This window comes from Myotis lucifugus, unplaced genomic scaffold (genome assembly GCF_000147115.1).
Source record: "Myotis lucifugus unplaced genomic scaffold, Myoluc2.0 scaffold_1469, whole genome shotgun sequence".
Classification (NCBI taxonomy): Eukaryota; Metazoa; Chordata; class Mammalia; order Chiroptera; family Vespertilionidae; genus Myotis; species Myotis lucifugus.
This window is the reverse complement of record NW_005872517.1, coordinates 12,295-36,019: the sequence shown is the minus strand read 5'-3', so window position 1 is coordinate 36,019 and position 23,725 is coordinate 12,295. Positions and strand designations below refer to the sequence as shown.

The following is a 23,725-nucleotide window of genomic DNA, read 5'->3' as shown; positions in this document are numbered from 1 at the left end:
TTCAGAGTTAAAGAATGCAAGATGATGTATTACTTAGTGCCCAGACGACAGTGCTAACCGTCTTTCACAAGTTCAGAGGAGGTAAAACTTGAGCAGAGCTGGAATGATATGAGCAGGGAATCTCAGGGGCAAGTGTGACTGGTCAAAGAATGTGCAGGATCTAATATCACCTTGAGAGGCAGCCAGCCCCCAAGGTGGTCCTCGGTGATTCTTGCCTTTGTATCGTTCCCTCCCATGTTGAATAGAGCTGACTTTTGTAACCAATAGGCTATTGCAGAAATGATGGAGTGTAACTTTTAGAACTAGGTCATACAAAATACTGTGGCTTCAATCTTGGTCTCTCTTGAACTCTCACTCTAGGGCAGTGAATTTTCAACCTTTTCCATCCCATGGCACACATAAACTACTTACTAAAATTCTATGGCACACCAAAAAATATATATTTTTGCTGATGTGGAAAAATATGTATAATTTTGATTGATTTACAAAATATAATAATAGTAATTACCTACCTTTTTTGCTGCAAAGTGACTTTTTAAAAAGTCAGGTGCCTATACTTGTATGTAAGGATTTCTGGTACCAAGAATTAACCAATTAGATGCAACCTCATTATGCAATGTGACCAATAATAATAATAATCTAGTATATGACCTATATATTTATGGTTCAAGACAGGGAATTCACAGCAGATAGGTATCATTGTGATGGCTGTTGTCATTTTTAAAAAATATATTTTATTGATTTTTTACAGTGAGGAAGAGAGAGGGATAGAGAGTTAGAAACATCGATGAGAGAGAAACATCGATCAGCTGCCTCCCGCACACTCCCTACTGGGTATGTGCCCGCCACCAAGGTACATGCTCTTTACTGGAATCGAACCCGGGACCCTTGAGTCCGGCAGCCTGACGCTCTCTCCACTGAGCCAAACCGGGTTAGGCCCATTTTTTTCTTTTGCCCCCCCTTCCAAAATAGGGGGGGGGGGGTTTTTTTTTTACCCCCAACCCCTTTTTCCTTCCTTCCTTCCTTCCTTCCTCCCTTTTTCCTTCCTTTTTTCCTTCCTTCCTTCCTTCCTTCCTTCCTTCCCCCCCCCCTTCCTTCCCTTTCTTTCTTTCTTTTTTTCTTTTCTTTCTTTCTTCCCTTCCTTTCCTTTCTTTTTCTTCCTTTCTTTCTTCCCTTTTCTTTTCTTTTCTTCTTTTCTTTCTTTCTTCCTTTTTTTAATCAAGGGTTTTTTTTTTTAAAATTTTTTTTTCTTTTAAAAATTAACAAAAAGGGGGAAAAAGGTTTCCTTTTTCCCCCCATGGCCCTTCCCCGGGTTGCCCCCCCCCCCCCCCCCCCCGCAAATGCCCTTACCCCACCCCCCAAGTGTCTTGTGTCCACTGGCTATGCTTATATGCATGCATCTAAGTCCTTTGATTGATCTCTTACCTGCCCCGCCCAACACCCCCATCTTTCTTCACACCCAGTTTTTAAAGAAGGAAATGACTGGAACGTGGCTCTCCTCCTACCTCAGCCTTCCCTGTGGAATCCCCACCTCCCCTCCTCCCTTCACTAGTTAGGACTCTATTCTGCCTTGCAAGGGCCACGCCAAGACGGAATGAGGACGCCGACTGGACGCCGAGGAGCGACGCACACCGCGACCTCCGCCCTCACCAAGCCCCGCCCACTCCGCCCCGCCGGGGCCCGCGGCATCCTGGGACCTGTAGTTTTTGGAAGGGAAGCGGCCTCCGCCAAGTCTCCGCCCCCAAAGCTGCCTTTGGCCCCGGACGCCGTGACGTTGCGCTCCTCCCGACCCTTGGCCTCCTCCCTCTTTCTTTCGCTCTCCAGAATCTCAATCCCAGGCTTCCGAGCACCTTTTACGACACTGAGTCTGAGTTGGTCTCGGCTCCGGGTCCACTTTTCGGCAAAGTGACGTGGACGTCAACAGCAATGGCGGAAGGAGAAGAGGTCCTGCCACTGCCACAGTCTAGCGACGGCCACTGGTGAGTGAAAGCCCGGGGCTGGTTCTCACCGCTCTCCGGGCTGCCTTCTCACCGCCCTGCCCGTCTCGGAGGCACCCGGGGGCGCCGGCGTGGGACGCGAAGGCCGGTCCCCGCCGGGTCCCAGCGCCTGCCCCGCCCCCTCCACCTGCCCGGTCGCCTCAGCCCCCAGGTGCCGGAGGGGCTAAGGCCGGACCCGAGGGGAGAGGGGTGTCCGACGTGCAGGGGCTGGGCCTCAGCTCGGCCCTCCCGCTTCGCCCACCGGCTTCCAGAGGGTGGAGAGGGTGGCTCTGGGCTGGCTTCGGCCGGAGGCCCTGGCCGGGAGGTCGGGTGGGCTGCTGGGGCGGGGAGTACGCGGTGCAGGTCTGAGGCCCCGAATACCATGGGAGGGCAGGGCCGTCGCTCGCTCTCGCTCCCTCCGCCTGCGGGTGCAGAGGTTGACAGACACACCCAGGAGGATCCCTCCGATAGAGTTGAGATACTTTTTTTTAAAAAAAATCTTAGTTTCTTAGATTAATCTTCGTTTCCAGCATTCTTCTCCTGCTCTTCACTCATTGTTTCCCTTCCTACCACTGTCCTCCCAGCTCCATGTTCACAGCTTTGGATGCGATGTGGGGCCCCGCTCTCGCTGCTCCCCCGCGTTTGCATGCTCGGGCTGTGGGGAGCACCTCCAATAATTTTGTTGCTAGACTTTAGTCACCCAGTGTTGTTCATCTTTGGGAAAGGCTCCTACTTTTGAGATAGTTGATCTTCATAATACAGCTTTAGGGTCTTATTAAAAAAAATGGAACTTTGAGAGGCTTGTCGAATTTTTACAATTGTTCGAAATGTACTGACCACGTGTATTCGATAATTTTAGATTTCCTTGTTTGTCACGCTACATGCATACAGCTCACTGGCATTGTTCATAAGAATAATCCAGGACATTTGTACACATGGACTTGAATCCCCGAGAAAAATGGAAATCACCGAAAGGGAGAGATAGAATAGTACATGAGAAATTCAGCTCTCAGTCAGCAGACGTCAAGCATTAGTGCATGTACTCTCCAAGGTGTATGGGGAAGATTTATGATGCCCTAGATGTAGTTTCTTTCCCCAATTTGCTTATATTGGAGTTGGGGAGCTCTGACAGGTACACTCAGTAGCAAGGTAAAATTGATCCAGTTATTTGGGAGTGTGGATAAAAGTGTCATGAGAGGTCAACACGTGGAGCCATTGGGGAAAGCTTCATGGAAGCAGAGGTGCTTGAATAAGGCCTTAAAGAATGAGCAGGATTTAGATCAGTGCTGTCCAGTACAAGTATACTGTGAGCCACATAGGTAATTTAAATATTTCTAATAGCCATGTTAACAACTAAAGAGAAACAGGTGAAGTTAATTTTTAATTATTTTAACATGTAATCATTGTAAAAAAAAAACACACCAAACAATTACATAATTTTACATCTTTCTGTATCAAGTCTTCAAAATCCAATGCGTATTTTACATTTACTCTACATCTCAGTTCGGTCTAACCACATGTTAAATGATAAATAGCCACACATGGCTAGTGATTAACTTTGGATAATGCATTTAGATTAACAAATGGGAACGGCCCCTAAATGGAGCATGAGCAAAGACATAGGCAAGAAAACGGATTTGTTCCGAGAGTAATGATAAAGCTTCGTGAAGTTTGCTGTTTTGGAAGAAAGAATTGTATCCTAAACTGTTAGCACCTGGTTGAAGGCCAGGAGGGAAATGTTTCTAGAGTTAAGGTGTCTTTGAGGAATTGTTTGGTTGGGATTGTGAGCATGTGTCTGGTTCACAGGGGCAAGGAACATGGCCTGAATGGTTGCTTGAGGTAGTATTTGTTCTCTTCTAGGGTTGCTGTCTCTTCGTTGTGGCTTTTTATTTTTGCTCTTTTTATTGTCATGAATGGAGGAACCCTGGGGTGGTCTGTGATTTCTGCTCTCCCTCCGTTCTCCTAATATTTCTCCTTTTTCTCTGCTGACTCCACTCACCAGTCCCCCTAGAAGTGAGTCTGAGTAGAGTCAGAAGAGACATTCAGATTTGGAGCACAGGGTTCTGTAAAGCCTCTGTTTTTAGAGTGCTTGATGAATGAATGGGTTGTTATAGAATGGGGAGGTTTTACATTTTTTTGGTAACTTTTTCAGATGGAAATTTTCTGAAGTGTGTTATACATCTCATTGCCTAACCTAAATTCATCTTAGTGACATGGGGTCATCCACTTTACAAATGTAAGCATTTAGGAATAAAACTAGGTCCCTGTCCTCAAGGAATATGTGGTCTAGTTAGAGGAATCACATTTAAGAAAGTCAGTTACTGTAACACTTCTGTACTAATAGTGAGAGCTTTAGGGCAGTTAGGGTAGATTGTTGCTGTTAAATGGCCTTCTACAGAGATCCCATTTGAGAATGCTTTTTATTAGTTTTCTCCCACTTTTTTCTTTGTTGTTATTGCTATTTCCCAATTTGTTCCTAATCTGTGAACCTAGGTAGCTAAATTTGTTAAAATTGTGTATATCTTTGTAAAAAGGCTCAGGATGGGGCCTGAAGCTTCTTAAAAGTACCAGACATCACTTTTACTTATTTACTGGTTTTCAGATGATTGCCTCTCAAAATTTAGATGCATTGGGTTTACCTGGGGATCTTGTTAAAAATGCAGATTCTGATTCAGTAGATTTGCTTGGGACCTGAGATTCTGTATTTCTGACTGACTGGCATCTGGGTGATGGCCGTTTGCTGGTTCATGGACCAATTCTACTCAACAAGTTCTAGATAATGTGTATTTCAGAATGAGTTCATCAGAGGAATCTACTCTCTATATTACATAGGATAAGTTATATTGTATCACCTAACATATTATACTATAATTTATCCGATTACATGGTTTATCATTGTTCTTTCCATAGTGAACTTCTCAAAGGCAGTGGCTGATAGCAGGTGGCTCAGTAAATGTTTATTTTCTGAATGTATGTGTATGAATGAATGCACATTTTTGTAAAATCATGTGCAATAACATACCACGTTGTCATTTCATATAAATTTTCAGACTCCAGTGTTTTTGTGAGCTGTGTAATTACTGGTATAGTGCTCACTTTTTATGGTAAGCTAAGGTTATCAGAAACTGCCTCAGCTCTCAAACTTTCTGAAACTGCAGCCATGTAGTTATGTGAAGATATCCTTGTAAAACTGCTTATGGTTAGTTTGAAATGATCTACGTTTAATTACTATAAACCACAGGTTTTTAAAAATAAAAAATGCTAAATTATTACATTTCAAACATTGGTAATTGCTCTTCATAGTATTGAAGAAATCAGCCTTGGATTTGAACATAAGGTCTCATTTTCTGGGCTTTCTTCCTGAAATAATTCCTAAAGATCTAAAGTCATGATTAAAAAATCTTTTTGTATAGACATTAATTGTATAACTGTTGGTATTCAGAGTTTGTTTTGCTTAGTTTAAAATATTTGTACAACTTTGACTTTAAAGTCATTTTAATTTATTGCTAAACTCATCTTAAATTATTGCTAAACTTTTCCTAAAATTGTAAAAATATCAGTATCATAAAGAAGCTTCTGTTGTTAATAGGAATTGTTTTGAGAATAACAGCGTCTTTTTCAAAGTTTTGTGCATTTGGTGAGTAGTATTCTCAGTGCTTCCCATTTCATAAGCATTGAAATATGAGAAGAGATTTAAAATGTCACTTGAGTAGGTGATTACAGTTTCAGACATGATATAATCAGTAAATAAATGCATTTAATATGAAAGAGAATGGAACCTGTTGTTTAAGAAGAATATTGACAGCTTGGGGTTCTGGGAAGACTAGATATCACCTTACAAAAAATGGAGAGCCCAGCCGGCATGGCTCAGGAATTGAGCGTCAACCTGTGAACCAGGAGGTCATGGTTCGATTCCTGGTCAGGGCACATGCCCAGGTTGCGGGCTCGTTCCCCATTGTGGGGTGTGCAAGAAGCAGCCAATTGATGATTCTCTCTCAATGTTGATGTTTCTATCGCTCTCTCCCTCTCAGAAATCAATAAATACATATTTTTTTAAATGAGGAGAAAATTAATCTAATCTTGAAATAGGGGCTTTAAAAAAATTTTAAATTCTTTATTGTTTAATGTATTTCATAAGTCACCTTTTTCCCCCATTGGCCTCTCCCCAGCCGCTCCAACCCCCAGTACATGCCCTCACCCCCTCCCACCCTCAGTCTGTGTCCATTGGTTATGCTCATATGCATGCATATCCTTTGGTTGATCTCTTACCTCCTCACCCCCTGCCTTCCCTCATAGGTTGGACAGTCTATGACTCTGGTTCTATTTTTGTTCATCAGTTTATGTTGTTCATTATATTCCACAAATGAGTGAGATCATATGATATTTATCTTTCTCTGACTGGCTTATTTCGCTTAGCATAATGATCTTCAGGTCCATCCATGCTGTTGCAAATGGTAGGAGTTCCTTCCTTTGTACAGGAGCATAGTATTCCATTGTGTAGATGTACCACAGGTTTCTAATCCATTCATCTGCTGATGGGCACTTAGACTGTTTCCAAATCTTAGCTATGGTAAGTTGTGCTGCTCTGAACAGAGGGGTGCATATATCCTTTCTGATTGGTGTTTCTGATATCTTGGGATATTTCCTAGAAGTGGGATCACTGGGTCAAATGGCAGTTCTATTTTTAATTTTTTGAGGAAACTCCATACTGTTTTCCACAGTGGCTGTACCAGTCTGCATTCCCACCAGCAGTGCATGAGGGTTCCTTTTTCTCCACATCCTCACCAGCACTTGTCATTTGTTGATTTGTTGATGATAGACATTCTGACAGGTGTGAGATGGTACCTCATTGTTGTTTTGATTTTCGTCTCTCAGATGATTAGTGACTTTGAGCATGTTTTCATATGTCTCTTGGCTTTCTGTATGTCCTCTTTGGAAAGGTGTCTATTTAGGTCCTTTACCCATTTTTTGTTTGGATTGTTTATCTTCCTTTTGTTGTGTGAATGAATTCCCTATAAATTTTGGAGATAAAACCCTTATCAGATATAACACTGGCATGTATGTTCCCCCATGCAGTGGGCTTTCTTGTTTTGATGATGGTTTCTTTTGCTGTGCAGAAGCTTTTTATTTTGATGTAGTCCCATTTGTTTATTTTCTCCTTGATGGCGAACCTATGACACGCGTGTCAGAGGTGACACGTGAACTCATTTTTTTGGTTGATTTTTCTTGGTTAAATGGCATTTAAATATATAAAATAAATATCAAAAATATAAGTCTTTTTTTTATATGGTTGCAAATATCAAAAAATTTCTATATGTGACACGGCACCAGAGTTAAGTTAGGGTTTTTCAAAATGCTGACACACCGAGCTCAAAAGGTTCGCCATCACTGCTCTAGGAGCTGTATCAGTAAAGATATTGCTATGACAAATGTCTGCTGTTTTGTTGCTGATGGCTTCTTCTAAGATTTTTATGGTTTCCTGCCTTAAGTGTAAGTCTTTTATCCATTTTTAGCTCATTTTTGTGTATGGTGTAAGTTGATGGCCTAGTTTCATTTTTTTGCATGTATTCATCCAATTTTTCCAACTCCATTTATTGAAGAGACTGTCTTGACTCCAACGTATGCTCTTTGTCAAATATTAATTGAGCATAATGGCTTGGGTCGACTTCTGGATTCTCTATTCTGTTCCATTAGTCTATATCAGGGGTCCTCAAACTTTTTAAACAGGGGGCCAGTTCACTGTCCCTCAGACCGTTGGAGGGCCGGACTATAGTTTAAAAAAAAACTATGAACAAATTCCTATGCACACTGCACATATCTTATTTTGAAGTAAAAAAACAAAACGGGAACAAATACAATATTTGTATTTGCATGTGGCCTGTGGGCCGTAGTTTGAGGACCCCTGGTGTATATGTTTGTTCTTGTGCCGGTACCAGGCAGTTTTGAGAACAGTGGCTTTGTAGTATAGCTTGATATATATTGTGATCCCTCCAACTTTGTTCTTCTTTCTCAAGATTGTTGCAGCTATTCGGGGTCTTTTTTTATTCCAGATGAATTTTTGGAGAGTTTGTTCTAGATCTTTGAAGTATGCCGTTGGTATTTTAATGGGGATGGCATTGAATCTATAGATTACTTTGGGTGGTGTAACATTTTAATGATGTTGATTCTACTATTCCATGAACATGGTCTATTCTTCTATTTGTTTATGTCTTCCTCTAAAATAGGGACATTTTGCATGGACATTTTTATGTGATTACATTTTGTATGATTGTATTTATATCAAATTTTAAAAATAGGTAAAACAAAAGTGTTGTGTTTTTAAGGGTTCATGTTTAAGTGGTAAAATTATGACGAATGACTAGAAAAGGATTATCATGAAAGTCCGAACAGTAGCTTCTACAGGGTGAGTAATGGGCATGAAGGGAATTTCCAGGAGCTGGCAATATTTTATTTCATGACCTGTGTGGTGGTTGAGTATTTGATTTGAATTGTATTTGTATTTTGGACTTTAATGTATGTGTGTTATACTTCAAAATTTTTAAAGATTAAAAACTATGTAGAAGATGGTCTAATTTTTATAAAATTAGTATACACATAGATATATATTCAGAAAAATAATTTGAAATATTCAAAAATGTTAATAAAAATGGTAATATTACACTCAACAACAAATATACAACCCAATTCAAAAATGGACAAAGGACACCTGAATAAACATTTCTCCAAAGAAGAATAAATATGGCCAATAAGCACATGAATTGCCACTCAACATCACTAATCATTAGGAAACACCAATCAGAATCACAATGAGATACCACCTCACACCCATCAGGATAGCTATTATTTTTAAAAAATAACACAGAAAATAACAATTGTTCACAAGGATGAGGAGGAATTGGAACCCTTGTGTATGGATAGTGGGAACATAAAATGGTGAAGCCACTGTAGAAAACAGTATAGTGGGTTGCTCGACACAGTTAAACATAGAACTACCACATGATCAATCAGTTCGACTCTGGGTATGTACAAAAATTGAAAGCAGGGACTTGGAACAGTTTGAAATATGGGTTTTAAGTGACAACTGATTTTATAGATTCCTAGAGGCCCAATGCACGAAATTTGTGCAAGAGTAGGCCTTCCTTTCCCCGGCTGCCAGCACTGGCTTCCCTTTGGCACCCGGGACCCAGGCTTCCCTCACAGCCCTGGCTTTGTCCAGAAGGTGTTCTGGAAGGACATCCTGTCTAATTATAATAATAATAATAATATTATTATTACAATTATAATAATAAAGCATAATATGCTTTATTATTATAGATAAGCAGAAGGCAAACAGATTAGAAATGTTATTTATTTTTATTTATACTATTTACATGAATGTTTGTATTGTAATTCAGGTTTTATTGTTTTTAGAGGTAATTCGTAAATAATAATTTACTTCGAGGATTTAATTACTATGTTAACATTTATTTGTACTTAGAGCATAGAGTACAGGGGCTTTCCCTATCTCAGTATAGTGCCACAGTTCAGGTAGTTCTGGAACACCCTGTTAAATGTATTGCAGTGCTCAGCTAGCTTTCTCTTTTCTTTTTTAAATATATTTTTATTGATTTCAGAAAGGAAGGGAGAGGGAGAAATAGAAACATCAATGATGAGAGAGAATCATTGATTGGCTGCCTCCTGCACAACCCCTACTGGAGATCAAGTCCACAACCCAGGCATGTGCCCTTGACCTAATCGAACCTGGGACCCTTCAGTCCTCAGACTGACACTATCCACTGAGCCAAACCAGCTAGGGCTCAACTGGCTTTCTGAACAGAATTGATAAAATATGCTTGGCAAATCATTTCTGCTGTTTATGCTGAAAGTTGGATTCTATTAGGTATAAGCCCAAGACAATGCCTACCCCCTCCATGTATCAAAAAGAAAAAGAAAATTTAGCAAAGCATTCATTCATACTTCATTCAATAAACATTAACTAAGTACTGATTATATTCAAGCTGCTAAGCAGTGTTTAAAAAACATTTGAAACAAATTTAAAGCCAGAATTGTGTATTGTTCTGCCTTGCTTGGGCACTAAAATAATGAATTTTTTTCATTATTTTAGCCCTAGGAATGATACGTGAATATCTTCTGAAGTTATCTAAATACTGGTATTTTTGGAAGTCACATTCTCTAACAGAGTAGAATAGAATGATACAGTTTTAAAATGTAGCAATGTTTGAAGTGACTTATTTAGATTTTGAAAAATATAGATGGGAAACAAATCAGTCCCTCATGTTAGGTTCGTAAGAGCCAGTTGTTTCTTGTGGAACTGCAAGAACAGTAAGATAAAAGCCAGTGAAAATAAAAGGTATATGCTGAAATTTAATGTATATCCGTTTTTAAGGGCTAGCCTTTTGACCTAGCTGAAAATATAATGACTAATAAATCATGTGTTTTTAACTCTTCTTCCTTTTTCTTGTGAAAGTTAAAGGAGTTTTTTTTTTCTTATCCTTAAGCTGACATAGCGTTTCATAGTTGGGTGGGAATGCTATAGTGTGTTCTTTCCTTACAAGCAGTTATATAAAACTGATTGCTTATGGTGGTATTCAATAATTTCAGCAAGAAGATATAAGAAAATATATTTTATAGAACTTTATTCTTTATATAATGCATACACACACACACACACACACACACACATATATATACACATATATATATCATCTCATTTGGCTCCTTTAACAATTCTTTGAGAAAGGGAAGTTATGAATTATTGTTGTTGCCTTGTTAGACATGAGAGGACAGGCTTAGGGTGATCAGATGACAAATCCTTCATGATTGATATGGTGGGCTGTGATACAGGTGATCAGATGACAAATCCTTCATGATTGATATGGTGGGCTGTGATACAGAGCGTTATATACTATAGCTTTATATCTCTTCAGATTTCATAATGTGCCCACATATCCCTTGCCAAAAATTACTTAAAGAGACTAGTTATTTTACCGTAAAATATTATGGTACATATAGCATCTAGATAATATGTGTCTAATTTATATTAATATTTAACTAAATGTATTTTATAATATACTAGGGCAGTTGTTGGCAAACTGCAGCTCATGAACCACATGCGGCTCTTTGGCCTCTTGAGTGTGACCACGAAGTTTCAGTCGCACTGTCCGCACGTGGTATTTTGTGGAAGAGCCACACTCAAGGGGCCGCAGTTTGCCGACCACTGCACTAGGGGCCTAGTGCACGAATTCGTGCGCCTTGAAAGAACTGTGGGCCGCAAGGCTGCGGTGGGCACAGGGGTGGATCTTGGCCCATCCTCCGCACCCTCGCCCGGCCCCTGCTGCCATGGCCCCTGGTCCCCTGTCTGCCCGCAGCCCTGCTCTTGTCGCTGCCACTCCCACACGCTGACAGCACCTGCTGTGCTCACACCTGCTAGTGGCATGGGGGAGCAAAGAATTTTCAGTTACCACCAGAGGCTTGCCCCGATGACAGTGACCAGCGCCCTGCCTTTGTCTGGTGTCCCTGCTCACCTGCTCCACCATCCCGCCTTGGCTGATGCCCACCATGTTCCGCGTACGCCCCCTGGTGTTCAGTGCACGTCATAGTGACTGGTTGTTCAGTTGTTCTGCCGTTCAGTCTATTTGCATATTAGGGTTTTATATATATAGTATATTAAATCTGTGTAAATATATAACAATGATATGTTATACTATATGTACATCACATACAAAAATAGAATTATAACTTATTTTGATTTACTTATTTATATACTGAGAACATAATAATAAAATTTAGTTAGAACATATAAGCAATCACATAGTGTTAATAACTTTATCAGCACAGTAATTTTTCTGTTGTTTTCTATTTTTATTCAGTGATGTTGGAGAATTAAGTTCTTAAAATAACTTGTTTATGGTTATTTTCCCTTTAAAAAATTTCCAGCCTTTGTTTTGAAATATAAAAGTGACACATAGAAGGATGTATTTATCTCATACAGGTGTGTTATTAAATATCAGAAAATCTTGAGCTTTATATTATAGATTCTATTTAGATGTAGTCACTGATATGAAATAAATGAGATCCTCTTTTTCCAAATAAATTATTGATGATTGTAATCCATGGAGAAATATAAATCTGTCATCTACTTCTTTGCTATATTATGATCTCCAGTTGATAAAGTACCCTTAGAAAGAATTGTCCAGTTGTTGCAAAGTGTTATCACCTTATTTGCAATAGTTGTTCCTTTATTTTCCAAAATGATAGTTTCAAGAAAAGGAGTATTTGGGGTATTTCTTTTCTCATTATATTTTGGATAATGTGGAAGTTTGTAATAGAAACATTGTGCTATTTTGTGTTGACTTTTGCTGTTTTCAGTGTATTATTTCTCTTAGGCAAAGGATACAATCTGTTTTCAGCTTCCAAATAAACTACTGCATTGGTGGTGGTGGTGGAACCCTGATGCATTACTTTTTGCATTAAAAGTGCTGGAAAGTCACCTCATGTGTATAGAAAAGAACAGTTCAGAACTTTGTTTTGAGGAAGCATGAAAGAGGAAAGGATTTAGAGCACTCTCTAAAGTTAACTTCTCCTTGGTAGAGAAGATATTCTTCTATTTTGTAAGCAAAGTCTTACAGAAAATGCATTGCAACATTACACATGTAGAAAAGTTACTTTTTGCGTAGGAAGATGAGTTTTTTTCTTAGCAGGGGAAAAAGTACCATTGGTGCAATTTGATCTACATGGACTGTGGATCAAAAATAAGTCTATGAAGATTTACAGCATCTGCTCCATTTGTAGTTAAGTTTAGTAGTTTACATAGAGAACATTCTATGATCTCTATTTCCTTTGTCAATTGCAATGCTGAAATACTGTAGTTATCATGTTTGTTTGACTTGTCAAGCCAATAAGACTAGGTTTAGCACCTTGTTTACTTAGCACAAGATCCTGGTTAAACTCAAATTCTGGAAAGGATTACATTAATTGAAAAGGGACTTTTCCAAAGCTGCTTTTTGTGGCTCAAATTCTGATTCAGAATTCCACTAATTTTTAAAAATCTGATGAATGGGGTATTTTTTTTCCCTTTGGTATGCAAATATGCAACTTGTTAAAATGCTGCAACAAATATGTCTGATTCTGACTAAAATGCAGATAATTTCAAGATTCCTCAATGATCAAATTGTGTTCCCACATGGTCGTGGTCATTTCTGAATGTGCTATCATATTGTTGTTATTAGGAAGGTTTGAGATTATTTTAAAATAAGTTGGACAGTACATACATGTATGGTCATTGAACTTTATATCTACTGTACAAATTAATCTGTAACAAAGTTGTCCTATTTCCATTTCTACCAAATGTCACATAAAATATTTAGGAATGAATTAGAGAGTTTTCATGTGATAGTAATTTGTAACCAGTGTATTAACAATAGTAGCAATGTAAGTCCAGACAAAGCTTTGGTTCTGATGTCTCCTGACCTGGAAATTAAGAAATAACTAGAAATATGATGGCACAAAGTAAGTCATTAAACCACAATGCAACATGTGCAACTTGCCACTGTTACGCACTTTTACAGTTTGCTAGTGCTCACAACTAATTAGCTGATCATTTTCAAGTTTTAAATAATTGATTAGAAGTTTGTGCCTGAGTATTTGTGTGTGTGTGTGTGTGTGTGTGTGTGTGTGTGTGTGTGTGTATTCATGCAATCTGGCCTGTCATGGTTAATCTTTGCTTATTGTGGCTTACACATTCTCAACAAATATGAATGGACTATACCTCGGATAGAGCTCCCCCACCTCTGTTCAATGGGTTTTAGATAATAGAACTTGGGCCAAAACCTTGGAATAGTCAGCGAGAATGTCAAATACATGAGAGCATGGACTTTTTCTTCACTGCTCGCATAATATAGTGCCTCACACATTGGCTAGCATGTAGTAGGTGCTTGGTACATATTTATTGACGGTTTGAATGAAAGAATACTTTTGTCGGAAGGAAAGAATTCAGAGCATGGGTTAAAGAGAGGTATAGGAGAATTACTGGAAACTGAAGGATTGTTTTAAGAAAAGGCTAATTTTGCAGAGTATATAAGGAGGATGAGGACTGAGAAAAATGGCTAATGATTTCTTGGAGCATTTTTAGTAGAGCAGTTGAGAGTTTCAGATAATGAGAGAATGAGTGGAAACCACTGTTTTAGGGAATTGAACTGGAAAGAGAAAGAGAAAGATGACTTTTTGAAAGGGAGAAGGTCATGTACAGGAGCTTTTGAATAAGCACATGTGGAAATACTAGTATTTGAGGAAAGGAGAATAACAATGACAGATATACTGCTCTTTATATTTTTGAATGCTAGAAATACTTTCAGTGAAGATTTCAGAGTCCATTTTATCTCTGGGTGCTGTTTAATACTACTAGCAGACTCAGAGGTTTGAACAATATCCTGTGCAATGGAATAACATGTTTAAGATGTTTACATAACACCCTTGGAGCTTTTATTGATTTCCCCAGTAATTCAGCTTTTGTGTGTTTATTTGAATCAGACAATAATATATCTTAGACCCTGACACTTTAAGACACAAAATCAATTTTTTTAAGTTTGGTTATAGGATTTTCTTTATAGTTTCTCTGTACTCTGCTTTTAAGTTTATATATTCTTGGTCCTAAGTGTTGTTTTTTGGTGTGTTTTTTTTTTAACTCTTAATTATCTTTCAATATATATATATATATATTTAATTAAATCTCTATTGTTCAGATTATTACAGTTGTTTCTCTTTTTTCTCCCCCATAGCTCCCCTCCACCCGGTTCCCACCCCACCCTCCGCCCTCACCCCCCCACATTGTCCTCATCCATAGGTGCACGATTTTTGTCCAGTCTCTTCCCACATCCCCCCCATGCATTTCCCGCCCAAGAATAGTTAGTCCACTCCCTTTCTATGCCCCTGATTCTATTATAATCCCCAGTTTATTCTGTTCATCAGATTATTTATTTACTTGATTTTTAGATTCACTTGTTGATAGATGTGTATTTGTTGTTCATAATTTGTATCTTTACCTTTTTCTTCTTCCTCTTCTTAAAGGATACTTTTCAGCATCCTATCTAATAATAGACAAACATGGTAATTAACCATACCTCCGCTATGCTTCCCATTGGCTAATCAGCAGGATATGCAAATTAACTGCCAACAGCGATGGCGGCCGGTAGCCACACAGCTGAAGCAAACATGAGGCTTGCTTGCTCCAGTGATGGAGGAAGCCAAGGTTCACCACCTGCCGCAGACCAGCTCTGAGCTCTGGATGCAACAATGTTGCAATTATAGAAGCTAAACAAACCCCAGATACCTGCTTTCAGCCAGCTGGGGCCTCATGGCTTAGAGTGCCAGTGATGGCAACAGAGTTTCAATTATAGAAGCTAAACAAACCCAGATACCTGCTTTCAGCCAGCCACTGCCTCAGAGCTGGAGCTGGCTCTCAGCTCCAGTGACAGCTATAGAAGGTAAATAAATCCCAGAATAAAAAAAAAAAAAAAAAAGAGGCTGGGAGCTTCAGTCACCCACCAGCCTGAAAAAGGCCCTCAGCCCCTCACCCAGACTGGCCAGGCACTCCAGTGGGGACCCCCACCCTGAAGCGGGTGTGACCAGCTGCAAACAGCCATCAGCCCCTCATCCAGGCTGGCCAGGCACCCCAATGGGGACCCCCACCCTAAGGGGGTGTGACCAGCTGCAAACAGCCATCAGCCCCTCACCCAGGCTGGCCAGGCACCCAAGCGGGACCCCCACCCTGATCTGGGACACCCTTCAGAGCAAACCAGCCGGCCCCCACCCATGCACCAGGCCTCTATCCTATATAGTAAAAGGGTAATATGCAAACTGACCTTAACAGCAGAAAGACTGGGAATGACTGCCCACGATGACACACACTGACCACCAGGGGGCAGATGCTCAATGCAGGAGCTGCCCTCTGGTGATCAGTGCGCTCTCACAGGAGGGAGCTCTGCTCAGCCACAAGCCAGGCTGACGGCTGCCATACAGAAGTGGTGGTGGGAGCCTTTCCTGCTTCCTCAGCAGCTCGAAGGATGTCTGACTGCAGCTTAGGTCTGCTCCCCGCTGGCAAGTGGGCATCCCCGAGGGCTGCCGGGCTTCCAGAGGGATGTCTGATTGCCATCTTGGGCCCAATTCCCCCGGGGAGCAGGCCTAAGCCAGCAAGTGGTCACCCCCGAGGGGTCCCAGACTGTGAAAGGGCACAGGCTGGGCTGAGGGACCCCCCTACCCCCGAGTGCACAAATTTTTGTGCACTGGACCTCTAGTTTCATATAATACTGGTTTGGTGGTGATGAACTCCTTTAGATTTTCCTTATCTGTGAAGCTCTTTATCTGACCTTCAATTCTGAATGATAGCTTTGCTGGATAAAGTAATCTTGGTTGTAGGTTCTTGGCATTCATCACTTTGAATATTTCTTGCCACTCCCTTCTGGCCTGCAAAGTTTCTGTTGAGAAATCATCTGACAGTCGTATGGGTACTCCCTTGTAGGTAACTGACTGTCTTTCTCTTGCTGCTTTTAAGATTCTCTCTTTGTCTTTTGTCCTTGGCATTTTAATTATGATGTGTCTTGGTGTGGTCCTCTTTGGATTCCTTTTGTTTGGGGTTCTCTATGCTTCCTGGACTTGTAAGTCTATTTCTCTCACCAGGTAGGGGAAGTTTTCTGTCATTATTTCTTCAAATAGGTTTTCAATATCTTGCCCTCTCTCTTCTTCTGGCACCCCTATAATTCGGATGTTGGTACGCTTGAAGCTGTCCTAGAGGCTCCTTACACTATCTTCGTATTTTTGGATTCTTTTTTCGTTTTGCTTTTCCAGTTGGGTGTTTTTTGCTTCTTCGTATTTCAAATCTTTGGCTTGATTCTTGCGATCCTCTAGTCTGCTGTTGGAACTCTGCATAATATCCTTTATTTCAGTCAGTGTATGCTTAATTTCTAGTTGGTCTTTTTTCATACCCTCGATGGTCTCACTAGATTTCTTGAGGATCTCACTAAATTTATCGGCGGTCTCACCCGTCTTTTTGAGGGTCTTACTAAATTTGTAAGCGGTTTCTAGAAAATTCTTGAAAAACCTTAAAAGTGTGGCTTTGAACTCTGTATCCAATAGTTTGCTTTCCTCCATTTCTGTCATTTGTGTCCTGTTTCTTTGTCTCCGCATTTTGGCTGCTTCCCTGTGTTGATAGAGTGACTTTCTGTGCTAGATGTCCTATAGGGCCCAGTGGCTCAGCCTCCCCAATCACTTGAGGTGGACACTCTTGGTGCACCCCTTTGTGGTCTTTGTGCACAGTCTTGTTGTAGTTAAGCCTTGATTGTTGTAGGTATTACTGGGAGGAATTGACCTCCAGGCCAATTGGCTGTGAGAATCAGCTGTGTCTGCAGTGGGGGAACTTCTGTGCTGGAGACACACCTCCGGGGCAAGACTTGCTTCAGTGGGGCTTTGGTGCTCACTGAGTCTGCCCCCTGAATGTGTCCTTTATGGATCTGAGGAGTTGTAATCTGGATGGTCCCACTCTGACTACTGGGCACACTGGCTCCTGGATCTCTAAGGAGGTGCTAATCTAGCCTCTGCCTGAGGCTATCCAGTAAGAGCCAGGTGTGAAGCAATGCAAGTTGCCTGGGTCCTTGGGCCAGCTGCAATTTGTTAGGTAATTTTCAGATTGCAAAGGGCCAGGCCTTTCATATGCAAAAGCCTCCATGCCTAACTTGCGGCTTGGGCGGGGCGGGGTCCCAGGGGATCAACAGGGCGGAGCAAGCAGCTATGGCTGCCCTCAGAGGCCCTGCTTCTCATTGTCCCGGCAATTGCTGCAAGCACCTCTGAGAGAAAGCCGCCCTCGAGTTCCCACCGATGCCAGACAGTCCAGTTTCTCCCGTATGAGTCTGGGTCCCCAGAGACTCGCCCGGAACTGGAGCTCAGAGCTTGAGGCTCCCTCCCGATTGAAAAAGACAACTGTGTCCTCAGCCGCCAGCCCTCTCCGCATGCACCTCCGTACCTCTGTACTTCCGCACCGCACCTCATCTGAGTCTCGATATGCTTTTCTCTTTCCTTCTAGTTGTAGAATTTGCACTCAGCCAGCCTTCCTGTGGTTTTGGATGATGTCCGTTCCGTCTTTTAGTTGTATTCTTGAAGTGGTTGTGTGAGGCAGCAATCTCCAGTGTTTACCTATGCCGCCATCTTGGTTTTTCAATATATATATATTTTTTTACAATTACAGAAAAATGATGGGATTTTGAAAACTGGTGAAGTTGATTTCATTTATTTGATATGCTAAGAGGCTTCATTAATTAAAAAAAAACATTTTTCTAAATCCAGAAAACATCCTCTCAAGTGTTTTAGAAATTAATCTCAATATTCTCAGGTGTAAGTGCTATTCTGAAGTTGAATAGGTTGTGGGAAGTCCTCCAGACCATCTAATAAGTTGCTGGGAATTATTGCTAATTGCTCAATTCTAGGGCTCTTTTATTATTTTTTTTAAAAAACAACATATATTGAGTACTTACTTTGTCTTTAAATATTTATTCTTGACTAAATGAAGTGTCTTCATACCCCTAGAGCAGTGATGGCGAACCTTTTGACCTCGGCGTGTCAGCATTTTGAAAAACCCTAACTTAACTCTGGTGCCGTGTCACATATATAAATTTTTTGATATTTGCAACCATAGTAAAACAAAGACATATTTTTGATATTTATTTTATATATTTAAATGCCATTTAACCAAGAAAAATCAACCAAAAAAATGAGTTGGCGTGTCACCTCTGACACGCGTCATAGGTTTGCCATCACTGCCCTAGACTCAAGTTTTCTCTTGTCTTCTAATTTTAGTTTTTTCCCCACAATTTATTGTTGTTTTATATGTCTCTCGGGATGTGTCACATGTACCCATAAATGGTTCCTTTGAATAGTAACTCAGTGTATGACCCTGTTCTCCTTTGAAAAACCGTGAAGGCTTCAATGTCTATGGAGTCTTGCATGGAGACTGTCCTGAAAGAGAACGTTGAAAAGGATAGATTCAGGCAAGCTGTAGGCATTACGATAGAATGGAAAAGAGGACTTGGAGAGATACTTCGGTAGAACAGGATAAAATTCGTATTCTTTCTACCCCATCTCAGTGAAGAAACTGAATTTGTATTCTAGGGCAGACAACTAACTGTTAAGTGTGTGGAGTTTGATATCATGTTTTCTGATTTTGAATTTTATACTATTTTCTCTATAACACTTTGCCTCTAAGCCTTTTATATCCTTAATTTCTTGGTGCTTTTGCTATTGAGCTGCTGTGGCAACTATTTAGAGTCTGTTCCTTTCCCACAATGATAGTTACCATGTACTCCTAATCAATTTAAGGAATTAAAGAGACAAGACAAACTCTTAACCCCTTAACAATCTAAGGTGTGATTTGAACCCTTCATAGTGATGAACAGTACTCCCTTCATTGAAATGATATGTGAGGGTTTGACATAGTAGCTTCCTCTAAAAGTCCTAAATTAAGGAGCTCTTAAACTTTTTTCTGAAGAGTTGCTTCTTTTGGTAACATGTTTAGTGAAGATATAATTCGTGTATCATAAAATCACCTATTTAAAATGTATAGTTTAGTGGTTTTAGTATTTTCACAGAATTGGGCAGTCGTCATCATTATCTAAGTACTAGAGACCCGGTGCACAAAAATTTGTGCACTCGGGGGTAGGGGGTCCCTCAGCCTGGCCTGTGCCCTCTCGCAGTCTGGGACCCCTCAGGGGATGACAACCTGCTGGTTTAGGCCCGCTCCCCGGGGGATTGGGCCTAAGATGGCAATCAGACATCCCTCTGGCAGCCCGGCAGCCCTCGGGGGATGTCCACTTGCCAGCGGGGAGCAGGCCTAAACTGCAGTCGGACATCCTTAGTGCTGCTGAGGAGGCGGGAGAGGCTCCCACCACCACCGCTGTGCTGGTAGCCAGCAGCCTGGCTTGTGGCTGAGCAGAGCTCCCCCTGTGGGAGCTCACTGACCACCAGGGGACAGCTCCTGCATTGAGCATCTGCCCCCTGGTGGTCAGTGTGTGTGATAGTGACCAGTCATTCCCAGTCGTTCTTCTGTTAGGGTCAGTTTGCATATTACCCTTTTATTATATAGGATAGAGGCCTGGTGCATGGGTGGGGGCCGGCTGGTTTGCCCTGAAGGGTGTCCCGGATCAGGGTGGGGGTCCCACTGTGGTGCCTGGCCAGCCTGGGTGAGGGGCTGATGGGTGTTTGCAGCTGGTCACACCCCCTTCAGGGTGGGGGTCCCCACTGGGGTGCCTGGCCAGTCTGGGTGAGGGGCTGAGGGCCGTTTTCAGGCTGGCGGGTGACTGAAACTCCCAACCTCTCCTTTTTTTCTTTTTCTTTTTTGTAATTCTGGAATTTATTTACCTTCTATAGCTGTCACTGGAGCTGAGAGCCGGCTTTAGCTGGGAGGCTCGGCTCCAGCTCTGAGACCTCAGTTTGTTTGGCTTCTATAATTGAAACACTGTTGCAACTCCAGCTCTGAGGCCCGGCTGGCTGAAAGCAGGTTTCTGAGGTTTGTTTAGCTTCTATAATTGCAACATTGTTTCTTAGACTGCAGCTCAGAGGCCGGCAGTGGCAGGCGGGGAACCTTCGCTTCCTCCATCACTGGAGCAAGCAAGCCTCCTGTTCCCTTCAGCTGCCTGGCTGCCAGCCGCCATCTTGGTTGGCAGTTAATTTGCATATCGCCCTGATTAGCCAATGGGAAGCGTGTCGGAGGTACGGTTAATTACCATGTTTGTCTATTATTAGATAGGATAGAATATTTTCATTATCCCAAAAAGAAACCCCATGCCCATTAACAGTCATTCTCATTCCCCTGTCACCCCAGATCCCACTGGTCTACTGTCTCTATCCATTTGCTTATTTTGAACATTTCATGTGAATGGAATCATACAATATGTGGCCTTTTGCTGGTTTCTTTCACTTGTATACTGTTTTTAAGGTTCATCCAGTATTGCATGAATCAGTACTTTATTACTTTTTATTCTTGAGTGATATTCCATTGTATGAATATATTACATGTTATTTATCCATTCATCAGGGACGATGGACATTTGGATTATTTCTGTTTTGGTGCTATGAATTATGTTGCAAAAATTCATGTATGGGTTTTTTGTCATTGCCTTTTTTAATGTGTTAAACATACATAATATAAAATTTACTATTTTAGTGTTTACAGTCCTGTGAGAATAAATACATTCACAATGTTGTACAACCATCACCACTACCATTTCCAGAATTTTTCATCATCTCATTACACAGTAACCCCCAGTCTCCCAACCTCCAGTCCCTGGTAACCTCTATTCTACTTCCTGTCTCTAAGAGTTTGCCTGTTTTTGGCACCTAACATAAGTCAGCTCATATAATATTTGCCCTTTTGTGACTGGTTTATTTCACTTAGCATTTGTCTTCAGAGTTTATCCATGTTGCATAGTATATGCAGGAATTTCCTCTTTAAGGCTGATTAATATTCCATTGTATGTATATACCACAATTTGTTTACTCATTATTCCATCTATGAATATTTGGGTTGTTTTTGGCTAGTGTGAATAATGCTGCTATGAGCATGGATTTACAAATATCTGTTTGAGCCCTTGCTTTTAGTTCTTTTGGATATATATCCAGAAGTGGAATTGCTAGATTAAATGGTAACTCTATTTTTAAGGAACTGCTGAACTTTTCTACAGAGGCTGCACCATTTTAAATTCCCACCAGCAATGCACAATTTCTCTACATCCTTGCCATCATAAAGGGTGTGGAGTGTAATATTTTGTGGTTCATGTACAAGTGTTTGTGTGGATGTATGTTTTGAGTGTTCTTGGGTATCTACCTAGGAGTAGAGTGGTAGTTTATGTTTAAGATTTTGAGGTTTTGTCAAACTGATTTCCAAAATGGCTGCACCACTTGACATTCCTGCCAGCAGGGTATGAGGATTCCAGTTTCTCCACATGAATACCAACACTTGTTATTGTATCTTTTTTACATTAGCCACCATAGTTATAATAATCACTGCTTTTTAACATGATTGTAACTGAATCATTTTACCATTCTCGATTATTGCTTGGTGAAAGGGTATAAATGTTAAAGAGGAATTCATAAATATTATTTAAATATTCAAGCAGTATATACAAATACAGCACTTATTATACTCATTTTGTACTGACTTATGCTATGTGAGGAGTGAGAGTCTCTTTTCTATCTCATTTTTCAGAAGTAGCCACCTTTCACAATTTTGGTTTTTGTTCTCATGGATATCACCATAATTCTAAATTTTTATGTCTTTTTATATTAAAATATATTTATTGAATATTGAGTAATTCTTGAGGGAATTTGTGCTAAGGATAAGTGGGAAAGGTTAATGCAAGGAAATTTGAGAAAGCACCTGAATACCAAACTCTAGAGGAATAGCCAAATCAGTTACTCAGCCATTAAAAATCCAAATTATAAAGAGTACTGAATGACTTGGAGAAATGTCCATAACTTTTTTGGGAAAATATAGTTAAGTGAATCCTACAGGATGTAAATTTATATAATTAGGATAATCCAGTTTTGCTTCATATATGTCTCTACACACACACACACACATATTTAAATACATGTATATGAAGAAAAGTAATTCAATGAATGTGAATAGTAGTTCTTTCATGGTAGTGGAATTATAGTTGGTTTGTACATTTTTTTTATACATTGTCCAATTTCTCTAAAATGGTTGTTACAATAAGAAAAAGGTTTGCCCTGGCCGGTTTGGTTGGAGCGTTGGTCCTCGGACCAAAGATGTCATGGGTTTGATTGCCGGTCAGGGGCACATACCTCAGTGGCAGGCTCAATCCCCGATTGGGGTGGTGCAGGAGGCAGCCAATCAATGTGTCTCTCTCACATAGATTTTTTTCTCCCCCCCCCCCCAAAAAACAAAGAAATAGGTGGAAAGAATATCCTCGGGTGAGGATTAAAAACATAATAATAATGAAAGTTAGCTACTGTCCAGTATATCAAGAGTAGTTGTTTTCATGGCTTCTGCTTATTGAAGAACTAGAGGCCTGGTACATGAAATTTGTACAGGGGGAAGCGGGGGTCATCCCTCTTGTAATTCGGGACCACTGGCTCCTAACCACTCGCCTGCCTGCCTAATTGCCCTTAACCCCTCTGCCTGCCTGCCTGATTGCCCCTAACCACTCTGAATGCCTTCCTGATGCCCCTAACTGCTCCTCTGCCTGCCTAATCGCCCCTCATTGCCTCTGCCCGCCTGCCTGATAGCCCCTAACTGCCTCTGCCTGCCAGCCTGATCCCCCTAACTGCCCTCCACTGCTGGCCCAATCACCCACGACTGCCCTCCCCTGCCAGCCCTATCGCCCACAACTGCCCTCCCCTACCAGCCCAATTGCCCACAACTGCCCTCTCCTGCCACAAACTGCCTCTTCCACGCGAGGCAGTAGAGACGCTGGGACTGGCTCCTCCGTGCTGCGCAAGGCCATGGGACCCCCAGACCTCACCGCGCGGAGGCCCCCGGGGCCCTGCCCCCCCTTTGCACACAGCCATCTTGGGGGGCCATCATGCAAGGGTCACACGCGAGGATGACACACACTTAGAGCTTTTATATATATATAGAGAAATTTCTCTCGAGACTCATCCGAGTGTGTAGCATATGTCAAATTTCTCTCTCTCTCAAGGCCGAAAAATATCACATTGCATATGTATATCCCGCTTTGTGTATACCC

General features: G+C 41.1%; 1 protein-coding gene across 1 annotated transcript in view; it reads left to right on the top strand.

Moving 5' to 3' along the window:
• Positions 1 to 1,714: 1,714 nt before the first annotated feature.
• The window catches only part of LOC102431880 (TBC1 domain family member 23-like), a 31,207-nt gene continuing 9,196 nt past the window's right edge, over positions 1,715 to 23,725 (top strand). The window contains exon 1 of the mRNA XM_014449859.2: positions 1,715 to 1,979. Coding sequence (XP_014305345.1) covers positions 1,927 to 1,979 — 53 coding nt within the window. The 5' untranslated portion in view covers positions 1,715 to 1,926. The remainder of the gene's footprint in view (positions 1,980 to 23,725) is intronic.